This window comes from Lepidochelys olivacea, assembly GCF_965140295.1.
Source record: "Lepidochelys olivacea isolate rLepOli2 genome assembly, chromosome: 3".
NCBI lineage: Eukaryota > Metazoa > Chordata > Testudines > Cheloniidae > Lepidochelys > Lepidochelys olivacea.
Genome location: NC_140413.1, coordinates 16052948 through 16071411, shown reverse-complemented (window position 1 = coordinate 16071411; position 18464 = coordinate 16052948). Strand labels below are relative to the sequence as shown.

Here is an 18464-nt window from a genome sequence, read left to right as displayed (position 1 = left end):
GAAAATGGGTTTATGCTGTTTGAAAACTAGGACTTAAGATTTTAGATGATATGAAGTATATGTGTCAACAGCATTTTTCTGATAGTGCCCTTTGAAATGACATTGCATTCTAAAGTTCAAGATAGCAATCAGAATGGGGTCATTTTATGGTTTAATCTCACTCGAAACAAACACTACAACATGTAATTGAAACCAGTTTGGACGCTATGCGGTGTTTGCTTTTAGCCCAGTAGTTTATGAAATCTCTGACTGCAATATCCTTGCTATCATAGATCAGCAGGGCTATTTCAACACTCTGATCCAAGACTAAACACAAGAAACCCAAGAGATTGGAACAGGGTAATTTTCAGTCCATGCTTTATATTTAAAAGAAAACTCTTAGGCCTGGTCTACACTAGAGGGGAGGAGCGATCTAAGTTATGCAAATTCAGCCACGTGAATAACGTAGCTGAAGTCAATGTTCTTAGATCTACTCACCGTGGTGTCTTCACTGCAGTGAGTCGAGAGCTGATGCTCTCCCGTCGACTCCGCCTGCGCCTCTCGCTCCGGTGGAGTACCGGAGTCGACAGGAGAGAGCTCGGCGGTCAATTTATCATGTCTAGACTAGACGCAATAAATCAACCCCTGCTGGATCGATCGCTGCCTGCCAATCCAGCGGGTAGTATAGACAAGCCCTTAGAGTAATGAATCAAACTTAGCCCCTAATGAGAGTATCACCACCTCTTATTTAGCTGCTCATGATTCATATAACAGGATTCTCAGGGCATTAGATACTCAGGCTTCTATCTTGCTAGTGAACATCTAAGATGCACAGCATATTGTATAAACTTTTGCATACACATCCAGTAGGATAAATATACTTAAGGGAAAAATATTGTGAAAAATATTATGAATAATGCATCATTACCACAGACTTTCTATTTTATACTAGTATGCAGTCTCATCAGTAATAATGAGGCCCATTGTTCTTGTGAAAGTGGGTACGGATGGCCAGCTGCAGTGTGCAGTGCCAAGTCAATCTGTCCTGGTACCGTCCCAACACAAGAGGAGATCTGTGACTGTATCACAGAGTTGCCTTCTCAAGGACCCTATTGTCAGCTTCAGCCTGGAGGTAAGTTGCGCTTAGTAGCATATGGTATGAAATTTAATCAGGAGAGAAAGTGATCTTTACACATCAGTGGGGCTGGCTAAAATGTGACTCATGGACCAAGCACAATACTTTGGGGACTACTGTAGCTGTTATTTTTAATAGGAAAGTGTTTCCTGCGAATTACATCTCCTAGCATGCAAAGCTCCAAGTGGCCCCATTCAGATCATGGTGCAATCTTGCCAACACTCATGATTTTATCATGAATCTCAGGCTCTTTAGTGACAGATTTTAGAGGGGTAGCCATGTTAGTCTGTATCAGTAAAAACAACAAGGACTTCTTGTGGCACCTTAGAGACTAACACATTTATTTGAGCATGAAGCGGGTTATATCCCATGAGAGCTTATGCCCAAATAAATGTGCTAGTCTCTAAGGTGCCACAAGGACTCTTCATTCTTTTTAGGCTATTTAGTGTTTTTCTTATAGTTCCAGCTTCTTGCAGCAGGTAGATTATGTGGTAATGTCAGCTTTCATTACAAAAAGTAAATTTGTACTCCTTGTGGTTACAGAGGAAAGCTTGAAAATGAGACCAGAGTGTGCCCTAAATGCTCAAAAAACCCAGAAGGCAAACAAGGAGAACCCAATGTTTATCTATAAATATATCAGCGGGATAAATACCGGAGAGGGAGAGGAATTATTTAAGCTCAGTACCAATGTGGACACGAACAAATGGATATAAACTGGCCGTCGGGAAGTTTAGACTTGAAATTAGACAAACATTTCTAACCATCAGAGGAGTGAAGTTCTGGAATAGCCTTCCAAGGGAAGCAGTGGGGGCAAAAGACCTATCTGGCTTTAAGATTAAACTCAATAAGTTTATGGAGGAGATGGTATGATGGGATAACATGATTTTGGCAATTAACTGATCTTTAAATATTCATGGTAAATAGGCCCAATGGCCTGTGATGGGATGTTAGATGGGGCGGGATCTGAGTTACTACAGAAAATTCTTTCTTTGGTATCTGGCTGGTGAATCTTGCCATATGCTCAGGATTCACCTGATCACCACATTTGGGGTCGGGAAGGAATTTTCCTCCAGGGCAGATTGGAAGAGACCCTGGAGGTTTTTCGCCTTCCTCTGTAGCATGGGCACGGGTCACTTGCTGGAGGATTCTCTGCTCCTTGAAGTCTTTAAACCACGACTTGAGGACTTCAGTAGTTCAGACATAGGTGAGAGGTTTTTCGCAGGAGTGGGTGGGTGAGATTCTGTGGCCTGCGTTGTGCAGGAGGTCAGACTAGATGATCATAATGGTCCCTTCCGACCTAAATATCTATGAATCTATGAATCTTTTTCAATTTCATGATTTGTAAGCCAATCTCATCTCCAGATCCAGAATAACCCCAAAGTTTGGAAATGTTCAGATCCAGGGTGTGGTTCAATCCCTTATGAAAACAGGAGCTATTTGAGATATATGGAGCTATATCTAAGGGCTTGTCTATGTGGGACATTACTGTACTGCAAGCCAAGGTGTAAATCTACGGTGTGCCAGCTTGCCCTACTTCTCATGTGTATACTGCTACAGCACACTACAAACCCTGGAGGACACGTTGACTTACTATGCTTTACACGTCGTAGTAGCCAAAGTGCATCTCAGTGCACTGTAGCAGTGTCCACACAAGACATTGCTATACAGCAAGCTAATGTGCGGTAGCTTCACACCCAAGCTTGCTATGCGGAAACATCCCATGTAGACAATCCATAGGTCTGAATTTCAAACATTCCAAAGGTTCAGATGTGTCTGGATCCAGAGTTCTGTTTGGGGCAGACCTCACTTTGAAAGAATTTGATTGTGAATATTTTCTTGTTCAAAGTAGTTTTGTTTTCTTGCTGCAGGCATTGCTACCATCACATTAAAATTATCAGTCAGACTTGGTGTAGTTTTCCAGGATGCTCTCAAGAATTCCTCTTCTGAACTGTATAAGACATACGAAAAAGACTTGGAGAATGCAGTACGTCTTTGGCTTTTAAAAACAATCTAATTTGCAGAACCATTGTCTATACAATCTGTGGGCTGTTCATGTCCAAATGAGTGTGGGTTGCTTGTGGGATGAGTGATGGGAACATCTTTCGTAGGTAGGTGGGAAAGAAGGAAGACACTACTGCACTGGTTGATGCTAAGGGAGTTCACAACAAATCTGTAAGATGTACAAAAGACCAGCAATCAGGGAACATACTCTGGCTTTGGTCAGACATAATAATAGTGAAACCTAGCTCTTATCCAACCCTTTTCATCTGTAGATCTCAGAGCACTTCACAAAGGAGGTCAGAGTCATTATGACCATTTTACAGATAGGGAAAGTGAAGCATAGAGAGATGAGGCGTCTTGGCCAAAGTCACACTGAAGCAGAGCTAGGAATAGAAATTAGGTCTCCTGAAACCTAGTCCAGTGTTCTATCAGCTAAGCCACTCTATCTGCCCTTGACATATGTATGGTGACTGGTAATGGATGACAGCGCCTTTCACATTTGATGTATTCTGCTGGTTTGGATGATCCCTAGCTTGGTCCAGTGGCAGAGACGAGGGCCAAGTCCCAATGTCCCAATCCAGAATAACACAAAGTTTGAAAGAGTTCAGAGCCAGGGCTTTCTTCCAACCCCTTATGAAGACAAAGGCCATTTGAAACATTCAGCTCCAAATCTGCATTTGCATTTCAAACAGCCCAATGGTTTGGGTATGTTTGGATCCAGAGTTTTATTTGGTGCAGGGACTGAATGTTGTTTAGTGGCTTATAGAAGTCAGTTAATGGTCTCTCATCGGGGAGGCCCGTGTCTCCACCTCTGTGCTGCTAGTTTTAGGCATGGCAGCATGGGTAAAGCTCATAGGCACCGACTCTGTGGGTGCTCTGGGGCTGGAGCACCCATGGAAAAAAACAGTGGGTGCTCAGCACACACCAGCAGTCCCCCGATCAGCTCCTCCCTCCAGCGCCTCCCACCCACCAGCGGCCCTGCTGATCAGCACTCCCCCCTCCCTCCCAGTGCCTCTCGCCCGCTGCTGTCAGCTGTTCAGTGGCGTGCAGGAGGTGCTGGGGGGAGAAGGAGGCGTGAGAGTGGGGCGCTCTCAGGGGAGGGGACGGAATGGGGCAAAGCAGGGCTGGGAAGAGGTGGGGCCAGGTGGGGGCTTGTGGGAAGGGGTGGAGTGCAGGGGCTGGGGCAGTGCGGGGGGTTGAGAACCCCCCACCCCTCCCCCTCCCCGCAGCTTAGAAAGACAGCACTTCTGGTAAAGCTAGCAGGTGTGCCTACCAAAGCTGCAGTCATGTCTCGGATTGCCGTGTAGAAATATCCGAAGTCAGCACTGAGCCAGTGCCCCGGCATGGTGCGAGGAAACACTGCACAGCCAGAGGTGCCACCTTCCAGAAGAGAGATAAAATGGAGGTCCCAGTGAATGAAAGGTCTAATGAAACTTTTCACAAGAGTAGAACTATTAATTCGAGTCAAATTCCAGTCTGGGCAGGTACCTTCAGCCTACCTACAATGGTGGCCGACAGTTTCAGTTGGAGAAGTTGCTCTTCCCTTCTCCTCCTGAAAAGCTTGGTATAGTGTTGCTGGTGCCAAGTGATGGCATTTAATAGAATGTCAAATTATTCGTATAGGGCCAGGAAGCACGGCCCAGTGATTAGGGCGCTATCCTGAACCGGGCTTCAAGTCCCTGCTCTTCCACAGACTGCCTGTGTGACCTTGGGCAAGTCACTTAGCACCTGATTTTTTAAAGGTATTTAGGCTCCTAAAAATGCAGCTAGGCACCTGGTGTGATTTTCAGAAGCACTTAGGTGCCCAATTCCCATTGAAATCAGTGCTTTTGGAAAGACCATTAGGCACCTATCTGCACCTTGAGGAACCTAAATACCTGTAAAGGTCTGGCCTTTAGCTTCTCTGTGCCTCAGTTTCCTGTCTGTCCAATGGAGATAATAGCCCTTGCTACCTCCTGGGGTTGCTCTGAGGATAAATACATTAAAGACTCTGATACGACAGTAATGCAGGCCGCATAAACACATAAGGCAGATAGAGAAGGCCAGTTCCTGCTCCCATTGGGAATCTATGGCAAAATTCCTATCGACTTCATTTATGCAGATCTACAGTAAAGTGGTTATAGGGATCTTTCAGGATAACGGGGACTAAAAATGTCAGATTATTTGTCCTCATGCTAATCTCCATCACAGAGTGTAAGTGAAAAGAGTCTCGGGCCCACTGTGTCAGAGCTTATATTCCGCGTTCCTATTTGCTGAAGTCAAGCCCGCTCTTCAGTTACCAACAAATGACTTCCAGCAAAAATGTCCAGAGGGTTCACATGGCACAATATATTTCTTCCTTTTCAGTTTACAGCTAGCTACAGATCTTTGCCTGGCTTCGTATCAGCAAGAGTCACCAGTTTCAGGTAAGGAAACCGCCTTTGGGTTGTTTTTCTTTTTCAGAAGATGTGAGCCCTTCTTTCTTCTTGTTGTTTTTCCCCCTTTCAGGAGACACAAAACGAGGCATAGGAATGAGATGGCCCACAGTTACTGTGGTTGGAATCCATACACAGCATTGGGATAATAGTATGACAGGCCCACTAAAACACAAACAAATGGAATTCCCCTAAATGAGTGTGAATATGAAGCATGTGGGTGAAATTCATCCCTGTGCGTATGTCTGTGCAGCACTTTTAGCTCTCAAAATAGGGCCAAATTCATCCATACAGTGCCAGGTATTAGTACATTCTTGAATCAAAACTCTTTTTTAAATTCTTGGCTCTGTTTAGGGCTGGAAGTGTTACTGTGGACTATGAGATCAAAGCTGCCCCAGCAACAGTCTCCCAAATCAAAAGTGCCAGCAGAAACATTCAACACTCGCTAGATGCATCATATATGTTAATCCCTGATTCATTAGAAATAACAGGTAAGATTTAAGCTCTATTATGCATGCTATGAATTTGCTTTAAAGTTTGTGAACAATCGTTTGTAATACAAACAATAACAGTAACAACCATTTGTAGAGCTGCCTAACACTACTGAACACTTGAGACCAGACTTTCAAAACAGCTCAGCTCCCATGGAGGAAATGAACGAGCCAGTTGTCCTACATTGTGCTGCACCGCATCTCCTATTGACAACAAGAACCCTGTCACCACAGCAATGAAGCCCAAGCTAGCCTCTCCCAGAGAGATAAATTGAACATTGTATTGTTCATTGCAAGGGATCAATGAGGCAAGACGTTACAAACCAAGGCCCATCGGAATTGAGGCTGCTCAACATCTCAGGCCCCAAGCACCTGTCCACTCTTTGCACATTGCAAATCTCACAGCTCCTGTAATGAGAGCTGAGGTTTGCACTAGTGTTCTTGGCTAGAATTTCCACTCTGCTGTTGGGCAGCGTGTTATGCACCAGTCATCGGCATAGCTGATGCCCTGCACCCCAGAGGTGGCTGCATATCATTGACACCGAATGTGTATAATTTGTGAAATGCTTTGAGATGGGAGGCACTAGGTAAATGTCAGCTGAAGTAATAAAATAAATAAATAAATACTACTACAGGTTTCTCTTTGCCTTTCCAGGTCAAACCAACATCTCTGTGTCCCCTGAGGACATTTTCCAGGGGGATACAGTAATAATGAATTGTAAGACATGGGTGGATACAGGGAACGTGACCTGGTATCATTCTGGACATGAAATCTTGAATAGCATCCGGCATTCAATACGTACAATAACTATAGAAGAAATTACAAAGTCAGTTCTGGAAATTACCAGTGTTACACAGCATGATACTGGTACGATTGTGTCCCTCTTGCAAAATCTGTATATGGAAGTGTATTGTTTGCAATAGGCAAAGGAACAAAGAAGAATGCAATGATTCTATTTATTTAAAACAGAAGGGCAAATGCACCTTTCCCCCCATCATTTTCCTATGACTTTCTTTAATGAATTAGCTTCTGAATGGTGATGCCAGCATAGTGCATTTATTATATTATAATAAAAAGTAACAGCTTAGAGTTCCATAGCAAATTAAATTGTTAATGTTTGGAGACCCCTTTGAAAAGAGGTGATATATTAGAGCTCAGTATTAAGGAGCCAGGTAACATGGACTGGACTGGGAGGTTAGGTCTAGTGGGTGAATAGCTGAATCTATTTTTCATTGCTTTAGGGGATTAAGGCAGAATGAGTTCTCAGCAGTAATATTGTATTTCCTTTACAGGTCCTTATACTTGTGTTTTCATGAGCAGCAGTGCGGACTACACATTGTCATTTAAAGAAACACAAAATATAACAGTAGCTCCAATAAACGTTGTACAATCAGGAGACACTGAAGTTGTATGTGACGGTACCAAAGTAACGCTGAGCTGCTGCGTTGATGGAAATATACAATACTTTACTACTAACTGGAGACCAAATAGAGCAACAAATATTTTGGGTAAGACAGAAAATATTCAGTCTCACATACTATAGGCCAGTTTTTTCCTAAATCTCTCCTCCTAATTTGCAGCTAAAAAGAGGCACATGCAGCTGTTTCATGCACAGAAGGGCCATATCCTCGGGGACTCCCCAGATGCTTAGACCACAAGTCAGTGGGTGCTGTGCCAAGCCAAGATGAAGTTCCCACTTGCATTGTCTTAGTGCCACTGTAGCCATTGCTGTGCACTGTTAGAGCCGCGTGAGGGCTGCTCTAACTTCTGCCACCCCATAACTGCCACAGAGGGCTGGAAACCTATCCCAGGACAGTGCAGCCTGCTGATATCTAGTCATCTTTCAGAAAGTGCATCTCCCCCTTTTCCTGCTTTGTTGACAGCAAGGTGGGTATGAGGTGTAGAAGTCCCTTTATTGGTTGTCCACAACTTCAGGGTCACCCTTATACTGAGAGTACCTTCCATGGGCCATGTACTCAGCTTTGGCAAGCAAACGGTGTGGCACAAAACAGCTGCAGCACAGCTAAAGATTGGGGCCAAAACCCCACATGCAAGTGTGAACTGTCCTGTGCAAAATGAATCATGCTTGATATTAAAGTTCCATTTCAAATGGATTTATAAATAATGAATAGACGTGTATAGCATAAACATGCTACAGACACCAGCAGAACATGGTATAGATTTTTATAAGCACATCAGTAGGTGGTGTTATAAATGGTTGTAAGTCTTAAGCAACCAGTTGCCCTTTTGGACTCTATAACAACCTATAGCAAAGGAGTAACCATTTATTAAAACACCTATTAATCATTTACTAGCCTTTTAGTAACTGTATAGAAATGGAACTTTAATATGAAGTATGACGGCAAACTAAGTAACTGTAAATGCACAAAGGTACATAAGAACATCCATACTGGGTCAGACCAAAGGTCCATCTGACCCAGTATCCTGTCTTCTGACAGTGGCTAATGCCAGGTGCCCCAGAGGGAATGAACAGAACAGTGATCATCAAGTGATCCATTCCCTGTCGCCCATTCCCAGCTTCTGGCAAACAGAGACTAGGGACACCATCCCTGTCCATCCTGCCTAATAGCCACTGATGAACCTATCTTCCATGAACTAAACTAGTTCTTTTTTGAACCCTGTTATAGTCTTGGCCTTCACAACATCCTCTGGCAAGGAGTTCCACCGGTTGACTATGTATTGTATGAAAAATACTTCCTTTTGTTTGTTTTAAACCTGCTGCCTATTAATTTCATTTGGTGACCCCTAGTTCTTGTGTTATGAGAAGGACTAAATAACACTTCCTTATTTACTTTCTCCACACCAGTCATGATTTTATAGACATCTATCATCTCCTCCCTTAGTCGTCTTTTTTCCAAGCTGAAAAGTCCCAGTCTTATTAATCTCTCCTCATATGGCAGATGGTCCATACCCCTACTCATTGTTGGTTGCAATTTTCTGAACCTTTTCCAATTCCAATGTATCTTTTTTGAGATGGGGTGACCACATCTCCATGCACTATTCAAGATGTGGGCATACCATGGATTTATATAGAGGCAATATGATATATTCTGACTTATTATCCATCCCTTTCGTAATGATTCCCAACATTCTGTTAGCTTTTTTGACTGCTGCTGCACATTGAGTGGATGTTTTCAGAGAACTATCCACAGTGATTCCAAGATCTCTTTCTTGAATGGTAACAGCTAATTTAGACCCTGTCATTTTATATGTATAGTTGGGATTATGTTTTCCAAAGTTTTACTTTGCATTTATCAACATGAAATTTCATCTGCCATTTTGTTGCCCAGTCACCCAGTTTTGAGAGATCCTTTTGTAGCTTTTTGCAGTCTGCCTGGGACTTAACTATCTTGAGTAGTTTTGTATCATCTGCAAATTTTGCCACCTCACTGTTTACCCCTTTTTCCAGATCATTTATGAATATGTTGAATAAGACTGGGCCCAGTACAGACCCCAGGGGGAGACCACTATTTACCTCTCTCCATTCTGAAAACTGACCGTTTATTCCTACCCTTTGTTTCCTATCTTTTAACCAGTTCCAAATCCATGAGAGGTCCTTCCCTCTTATCTCATGACTGCTTACTTTGCTTAATAGCCTTTGGTGAGGGACCTTGTCAAAGGCTTTCTGAAAATCTAAATACACTATATCCACTGGATCCCCTTGTCCACATGCTTGTTGACCTCCTCAAAGAATTGCACTTGGACCCAGGGATTTATGCGCTTGTGAATTACTCAGACATACAGAGTGAAATCCTGGCCCACTGAAGTCAATGGGACATTTCGACCATGAGTTTTGCCTGCACAATAGATGCGCACTCAGATTCTGTGTATGTGATTTAGACAGGCAGTTTTGGTAAATTTGCCCCATTATGTCTAACCCTCTTCTCTTGACATCCAAAATACAGTTACAGGGTGGCCCTTAAAAATGTTAGTTTCCCCTAAGATAAATAGATGAGTTTAATATTTGCAGTATCTCTTTGTACTTTCCACTGCTTACTGTAAGAAACACCTTGAATCTGCCAATACTGAGAGTATCTGACTCCAAATACTTCTCTCAGGCCTGAATCTGAAACCGTTATTCACAGTGACTTGTCCTCACTCACCCAAACAGTGCTATTGGACTCAGTGGGATTACTCGTGGGAGTATGTGCTGCTCAGCATGAGTAAGGATTGTAGAACTGGGCCAATGGGTGTCTTAGGTAATTGGCAAGTATTAAGAGCCACTTCCATATGGGCACTTTGGCCCAATCCTGAAGTCCTTACGAGGCCACTGTGAGTTTTGCCCAAGTAAAGGCTGAATGTGGACTTCAGGGTGGGTGAGTTTAAAATGTCTCACTGTCAAAACTTGTGCCTACACCTAGGGTTTGTATAGGTAGGACAAGTCCTGTATCTACAGGCTTTACTTGTGGTTGAGGTAGACTGACAGCTCTGGGATTGTTTATTTCAATACAGGAACCGTCAGTTTCACTCCAAACTGTGCTGAGTACACTCTCCAAGCCAATCAGTCTCAGTGCCCAAACAAGTCTGACCCTGAGATAACGTACACATGTGATCTGAGCACAGGGCATGGCGCCCTCAGAAGCAAAGCCATCAAAGTGACATATTTACGAGGAGGTAAGGAGCCTTTGCAGAATGCTGATAGAATCTGATTGCACATTGCTGAGTGTAAGTGCCTTGGGCAGGGACTGTGTCTCTGTTCTCTCCATACGGCACCCTGCCTACCTATTGGGCCACATGCAAATGACAAATAACAATAATGTGTCATTTATCTTATATTTTTCAGCAAATGTAGAAATATCTTCAAACACAAAAGCTCAAGTTTCTCAGGGACACAGTTTTTCTCTAACATGCACCAGCAAAGTGAGCAATTGCAATAATGTCACCTGGCAAATCCAGTCTCAAATTATAGACTCGGGGCTGTACCTCTGTAACTTGGAATCCCCAAGCAATGTGAGGTCCGTGCTCACAGTGAAGGCTGCCACTCAGGCCTGGAATGGTAAGTGAAGGCGTCACATCACTGTGTGTTTCGGTCAGAATGACAAGATAGGTGACATTACCAATCATTTGAAAATTAGAACTTCACCTAAGTCCCCATCCTGCAAGACACTTAAACACGTGCACAGCTTTGATCACACAAGTGCTCCCATTGAAATCAATGGAACAAGGGCTAGAACTTGGCATCTCCCAGGTGGATGCCTTAACCAGCAGGCTATATTGTCAGTCTCATGGTCTGTCTCCGGCACAATTAATATTTAAGTATTTCATACAAAGTGGAACAGCTTCAAGGAGAGAGATGGAGAGAACCAACCCCAGAGGTTAGGACGCTCAACTGAGAGGTAGGAGACCTGGGTCCAAGTTCCTCCTCCAAAGCAGGCAGAGTGGGGATTAGAATCTGTCTTTCACATCCTTCATGAGTACTCCAGCTATTGCATATAAAGGGAGCACCATCAGCTCCTTCTCCAGCTGTGTTTTGAGCAGTGCACAATCCAGTAGGCATCTACTAACCTGGCTGTTGTGCTTGAGTGTTTGCAGGGATGCTCCTGATCTGGGTCGTTGTTTTACCTTTCCTGCTCGGTGTCTTTAGCAATCCTTTTTGATCTATCTCCATAGCAAGTAAGCCTCCATAAACAACCACACAGAGACATATACCATATTCATAAAAATGTCATGCAGCTATTTTACCATTCATCACATCACAGTCTGCATTCCGTGGCTTTCAACTGAGGCCTAGTTTTGTTTCATTGCTTTCAGGCACCTACACTTGCACGTTCTTTCAGAAGTTTTTGTCAAGTTCTGCTAGTACAACAGTTGAGATTGTTCCTCTGCCTCTGAAGCAGAATATTGTACGGGATCCCATTCAAGGATTTATCCAATGCAATGAACCTCAGATCCTAAAGTGCTGCATAGATGGAATGGAAAACTATGTTGTTATGTTCACAGTCCGACAAATGGAATTTAAGGGTGGTAAGGAAGTTGACACTTTACTCTGAAAATAGTATTGAATGTGTGGATAATTGTGGACATCCCCCCTTAAGATTCATTTCTTCTATGATGCCCACAATTAGTGAGCAAATAATTATAAGTATTTTTTTAAAATGTGCAGTCTCATTACTGTAATCTGGCCTCTTCTTATCCTTGTGCTTTGTTCCCCTTAATCATTACATCATGTCTAATTTGGGATTGTCACCATTTTGAACCCAAGATTTCTCTGTTCATGCCATAGTACAGGTCGCACACTCTCATAATTTAGTCTGAAAAGGTCTGACCCTGATTCTATTGGAGTTAATGGAAGTTTTGCCATTTACTTCCATGAGTGTAGGATCAAATCAAAAATGTGGTTATGTTAAAGTCCTACAGCAGGAATCGGCAACCTTTGGCACGCAGCTCATCAGGGTAATCCGCTGGTGGGCCACGAGACATTTTGTTTACATAGACTGTCCACAGGCCCTGCCCCCCGCCGCAGCTCCCAGTGGTCGCAGTTCACCGTTCCTGGCCAATGGGAGCTGCGGGAAGTGGCGGGCCACAGGGATTCTGCCTTTACTCTGTACCAGTGACTTTCATATCAGGTTTCATCAGTTTGCCAACATTTTCTAGCCATTTATTTTATTTTACATTCAAAATTTAGGATCATATTTTTCATGTGGGTCCATGTAACTGGATGCATAGCTATGATTCAGGTTGATATGATAGCCATCCCCAAGCATTTAAAATGCATAAACTCCAAGGAAAGAGACATCGTTAAGGGTGGCTCAAGTGTGTAGGGGTAATAGCCATGAAACTAAGCAAAAGCATATTTAAGATGAGTAAGAGGAAACATTTCCTGTTAGTAATGTCTACTAGACGATGGAACAGCCTCTCAAAGCTAGTGGTGAAAACTCCGCAAACCAAACCAAATGGGACAAAACTTTCAAGAATACAATGTAAGGAACTATCCCATATTCACCAAGCATATGGACGAAAGGACTTTTCCAGTGTAAATGTCTGTGGTTCTAGGTCTTTGAATTTAGTGCAGTTATACATTCTACCAATTATTTAGCACATTGTGTACAGTCGAAGTTCCCGAGTGGCTCAAAAAATTAACAAATATCATGAGATTAGAAAAGAGAGAGGAATAACCATCTAATTATGCAGATACAGAGCATCCTGTTTGCATCAGTCAGCAATTGCCATGAATTTGTACTCTGCTTGTAGCTAAAATAAGCAAGAACAGAAATGTAATAAAGTCAAAGGTTTAATTAATTTGACTAAAAATATTCCCAGAAATTACATACACCCTCAGCAATTCAGCTAAACAGTTATTGGAGACTGACATTTAGATTAATTTAGCATCGCTGTGGATAGGCTCTGAGGGGAATTGCATCTAACCTTCCTTGACTAGAAGACTGCTAAAGGATACAATGTGCTGGCCTGAGGTTTCTGGGAGGGCATGTAAAGCAGGAGGAGACTGTGGGTGGGGGATCATTAGGCTTGTGAGTAGGATGCAGAGAACAACACAGGAGAGGTTACTGTTGAAGACCCTTGGGATGACTGAAAGATAAACTGAGAACAGTGCAGAACCTGAGAGTCACCAGATGAAGAGTTAAAAATCCTAACCTAAACTGAAAGGCTTCAGCAGAAGCAGGGAGAGCAGAAATGAAAGAGGTGCACTAAAGTGGCTACCCCTGCCACTGTTGCTGCACCATAAAGGACTTTGGGGGAAAGTTGCTCTCATAGTGGAAGCCCAGAAGGATGCTTAAACTATATGTCTCAGTCTGTAAACAGAAGAGACAGCATAAGAAGGTAGCAAGGAATGAGCATAAGCAGCAGAAGATCATGAGCTCCAACAGTAGGAGACAATCCTTAGAAGGGCTGAGAGAGCTGTTCTTTAAGAGGCTGAGAAAGGAGGTTTTCACAAGCACTTCCTGTTCTACTCTAGCTACAGAACCAAACTATTGCATTCACGGGAAGTGGGTGAACCTGCCCCCCCTTCAGGGAGGCTAGTCCCCAGGCCCTGCCCTTTCTGCCCGAAGCCCCACCTGCCAGAGCCCTGACCACACACGTGCCTCCACCCCCACATGGGGCTGGAGGAGCCCCAGCTGGCCCAACCCCCGGGCTGGCCCGAGCCATCTCTGGCCACCACAGCCCTTGGCCACCAGCCTGATCCCCGAGCTCCAGGCCACCAACTGGAACTGAACCCCCGCCAGCTTCAGGGGAGAGGGGGAAGTGAGATCAGGGTCTCGGGATGGAGCATGGGTGGGGCCACGGCCTGGGTTAGGGGAGGCTTAGCCTCCACTGGCCTTCAATACCTGCTGCCCATGATTACATTAACACACCTAAAATCTTTCTTTGTAGTGAGAAAAACACAAGGAAACCAAGTGTGCTACACATACAATTACACAGAAAGGTGCAACCCGCCGTCAGATGTCGTAGCATATTGTACCTTTGTTAACCGCATTCAAGATAAGGTCGAAAGTTTACCTATGAACCTAAGTATTATACCAGGTAAGAAGAAATCTTGGTAATTATATACAGCAATTGCATGTATAATCCTGACGTATTTGCCAAATCAAAGGACATGTATTGTATCAGTGAGGTTGCTTAAATGCAGCAGCATGTGCTTTGGTTAAATCTGGTTGGTAATTTTCTATCTAAATGGTTTTTGATAGAAAATATGGTTGTCATAAGAAAATGTCAATTTTGCTGAAATTTTGAAAACCAAAACAAGGTGTTTTGTTTTGGCTCAGTTTCACATTGATCTCTGCAGCCATCTGAGCTGCCTTGGTGCCTCATAGGAATTATAGCTCCGGTGCTTCATGCCCCCAATATTCCCCACAGGCGGGACTCCCTGGCTAGACTACATCACCCGTGATGCATCATGGTCATGGGACTCCCATGATGCACCACAGCAGCTCACCCAGAAGGACACACGTAGGAAATGTAGTCTGGCCTAGGAGCCCAGCCTATACAGGAGAATGGTGACTTGAGATACCAAAATTACAACTCGCAGCAGGTCAGGCAGACACAGATTAATGTTAACCTGAAATTAAACTTTCAACATTTCCAAATCGAGTTTTTATGCAATTTTTTGTTTGACAGAAAGTTTTGATATTTTGAATTTTTATTCTCATTTGGAACGTAAGCAAATGTTGACATATGGACTTTCCCCTGGGATGGAAATTCCATTGTTTGATCAGCTGTAGCTGCACTGCCTACCACTAAACCTGTGCATTACAGTAGAAATTTCAGTCCCCTCTTCTTCTGTTAATATAGCATGTATTTAAACAGCTTTCGAGGAAGACTGTGAACTCTGACTCACACTGGTGAATAGTTACTCACACAAGTGATCCTATCAAAGTCAATGAGACTATTTGTGAGAGTAACTGCTTCCCAGTGCGAGTAAAAGGTTCACAATCAAGCCCTTATTACTATTTACGGTTTGTGTTCCGGTAGCATTTAGACACCATCATCAGCTAGATGTTGTACAAACACATATTCAGAGATGTTCTCCTCCCCAGACAAATTTTAAAAATTGGGGGCTTGGATGATTATTCAAACCTTCTAAACTTTCAGGAGTCTGCAAAATTGGGCTGGAAATTCAAAAGATGTGTTTTTCCATAAGACTTTTGGTACTTCCTACTTTCATTTGAGCTAGAAATACTTCATCACCAGTAAAGTTTGCAGCTGACACAAAAATTGGGGAGTGGTAAATAATGAAGAGGACAGGTCACTGATATAGACTCGTGATCTGGATCTCTTGGTAAACTGGGCACAAGCAAACAATGTGCATTTTAACATGGCTAAATGTGATCTTGCAACAAAGAATATAGGCCAAGTTTGCATGGTGGCAAGCAGAGACTCTGAAAAAGATGTGTGCAGTCACAGTGGATAATCAGCTGAACATGAGCTCCCAGTGAAATGCTGTAGCCAAAAGGGTTAATGCAATCCTTGAATGCATAAACAGGGGACTCATGAGTAGGAGTAGAGAGGTTATTTTACCTCTGTATTTGGCACTGGTGCAACAGCTGCTGGAATACTGAGTCCGGTTCTGGTGTCCACTATTCAGGAAGGATGTTGATAAATTGGAGAGGGTTCAGAGAAGAGCCACGAGAATGATTGAGGGATTGTAACACATGCCTTATAGTTCTGGACAGATTCCAGAAGCTCAGTCTATTTAGTTTAACAAAGAGAAGGCTAAGGGGTGACTTGATTACAGTCTATCAGAACCTACATGGGGTTCAAATATAATGTAGCAGAGAAAAGTATAACATGACCCAATGGCGGGAAGGTGCAGCTAGACAAATTCAGACTGGAAATAAGGTGTAAATTTTTAACTGTGAGAATAATTAACCACTGGAAGAACTGAGCAAGGGTCCCGGTGGATCCTCCATCACTGACAATTTTTAGATCAAAATCAGATGTTTTTCTAAAAGATATACTCCAGGAATTATTTTGAGAAAGTTCTGTGGCCAGTGTTCTACAGGAGGCCAGACTAGATGATCACGATTGTCGCTTCTGGCCTTGAAATCTATGAGAACTGTTGAATTTCAGCTCTTCCATTTCTGCTCCCACCTGGAACCCACAAGTGCTGAGGTAGATGAAAATGAAAATAAAATAAATTAATAACATGAGTGGATCGGGTCCTAAACCAAATCTTGCTGAACCTCAGAAAAACTTCTGTTCAGGCTTCAGAAGAAAGGTTGGAGAGATTCACCCATCCTTGTGATTTATTCTTATCCACTACAACAGCAAATCTTTGCATGCTTTTGCTGGCAAACAGCTTCCCAAAACTTATATCTAAGGGTGGGTTATAATTAAGGATAAACCCAAACCAAAATGCTGTATCCAAACACCTCTTAAGTTGGGATAGGTCAGCTGTGGATACAAACATTTCAAACCTGAGCCCATGTCTGCTAATAAATTTGTCCTTGCTTGCACAGTGCTTTGAAAATTGTGTGATTGTTTTAGGAAGAAGGATGATCTTGTGGTTAAGGTCCTAGGTCTAGGTTGAAGATTGTGGCTCTATTTTCACTTTTGCCACAGGAGTCTTGTAAATTACCTTGGGTAAATTACTCAATGCTGATTTTTCCATCCTGGAGATAAGACAACTTTTCTGCCTCTCAAGCGTTGCAAGGTTTCATTCATTAATGCTTGTGAGGCATGCAGATACAACACTACAGTGAGGAATGCTAGGGAAATATGTATGTACATCCATATATATAAAAATATATATATGTATCCAGAAGGAAAATTATCTGTAATAAGGAAAATACAGAGAAATTAGAGAATTCTATTCCCTGTCATCCATTTATTTCTTTTTCTTAATACAGAAAATAAAGTTACGTGCTCAAACAGCATTGGTGTGGGACAGCAAGGAGCACGGATAATAAAACCATGCCCAGACTCTAAAGATGTGAATGGCACGAGCAGCCCTGTCAGAGGGACTATAATCTATGTGTGTAACAACTCCAACTGGGAAGTTGCTAGAAAGAGCTGCATATCTGACCGAATAAACACACTGCTCAGTAGTGCTGAGGTAACAACTTTGTGTTCCTCTCATGTTTTTTCAATAAAGACTAGAAGGTGCTTTCAAAACTTGTTTCTATTGCTCAAAATGCTTTATCCATTTAAAAAGACATTCAATACTGGAAAAATGCAACTGTTCAATTAAAAGTTCTTTTAAAGCTAGGTAATAAACCCCCTGTTCCATGGGCTACGGGGAGTTATGAGTGCGGCAGAGTAATTGCAGTGCTTATCAAGCCAACCGAAGGAACAGGGTTGTGAGGCACTGAAAATTCTATTACAGTCTAAAGCAAAGAAAATCTCACTCCCCCACTCTCCACACACCCTTAGCTTGCAGGGTCCACTGTTCTCTGACAACCTCTCGAAACACACACACAAATAAATTATAGAGTCTGAGCGCTGTTATTGTAGATGCACTTTTTGTGCTTGTTTCCCTAGTAAATATAAGGGGGTAGTGCAAATATGTGATGCTGAATAAGGGGTCACCAACCTGAAAACATTGGCTTAGTCTGCATGATACTTACCTACTGTGCAGACATTACTGTCCAGCTCTCTCACTAGCATTCCTCACTCAGGACAGCACTTAAGTGTGTGCTTAAAAGTATGCGTGTGTTTAAGTCCCACTGAAGTCAATGAGACTTAAGCACATCCTTAGAGGTAAGCATGTGTTTAAGTGCTGTCCTGAATCAAGGCTTTATCCCATGCTCATCATCACAATGTGTGTGCTATATCACACATAACCAACCTTGGGACCATAAGCACAGGCTTCTACCACTTGCCTTAAAGGTGAATAACCCTTAGCTGTTAGACGTAGTAGGGCTTTTGTCTGCCGTAGGTGGGTGTATATAGTACACATAACATGACTAGCTCTGAAGGGAGCATTCATGGCACTCCACAGCCAGAGGGAGGGTCACCACAACACA

The 18464-nt window shown here is 43.0% G+C and overlaps 1 protein-coding gene across 1 annotated transcript in view; it reads left to right on the top strand.

Annotated features, from left to right (window-relative positions):
• ADGRF5 (adhesion G protein-coupled receptor F5) overlaps nucleotides 1-18464 on the top strand; it is a gene marked incomplete at its 5' end in the record, with an annotated part of 79597 nt that overhangs the window by 46730 nt on the left and 14403 nt on the right. Inside the window, 11 exons of the mRNA XM_084624260.1 lie at nucleotides 932-1111; nucleotides 2983-3098; nucleotides 5462-5520; nucleotides 5884-6020; nucleotides 6676-6888; nucleotides 7314-7529; nucleotides 10495-10656; nucleotides 10826-11038; nucleotides 11794-12006; nucleotides 14374-14523; nucleotides 17349-17554. Coding sequence (XP_084480386.1) covers nucleotides 932-1111; nucleotides 2983-3098; nucleotides 5462-5520; nucleotides 5884-6020; nucleotides 6676-6888; nucleotides 7314-7529; nucleotides 10495-10656; nucleotides 10826-11038; nucleotides 11794-12006; nucleotides 14374-14523; nucleotides 17349-17554 — 1865 coding nt within the window. The remainder of the gene's footprint in view (nucleotides 1-931; nucleotides 1112-2982; nucleotides 3099-5461; nucleotides 5521-5883; nucleotides 6021-6675; nucleotides 6889-7313; nucleotides 7530-10494; nucleotides 10657-10825; nucleotides 11039-11793; nucleotides 12007-14373; nucleotides 14524-17348; nucleotides 17555-18464) is intronic.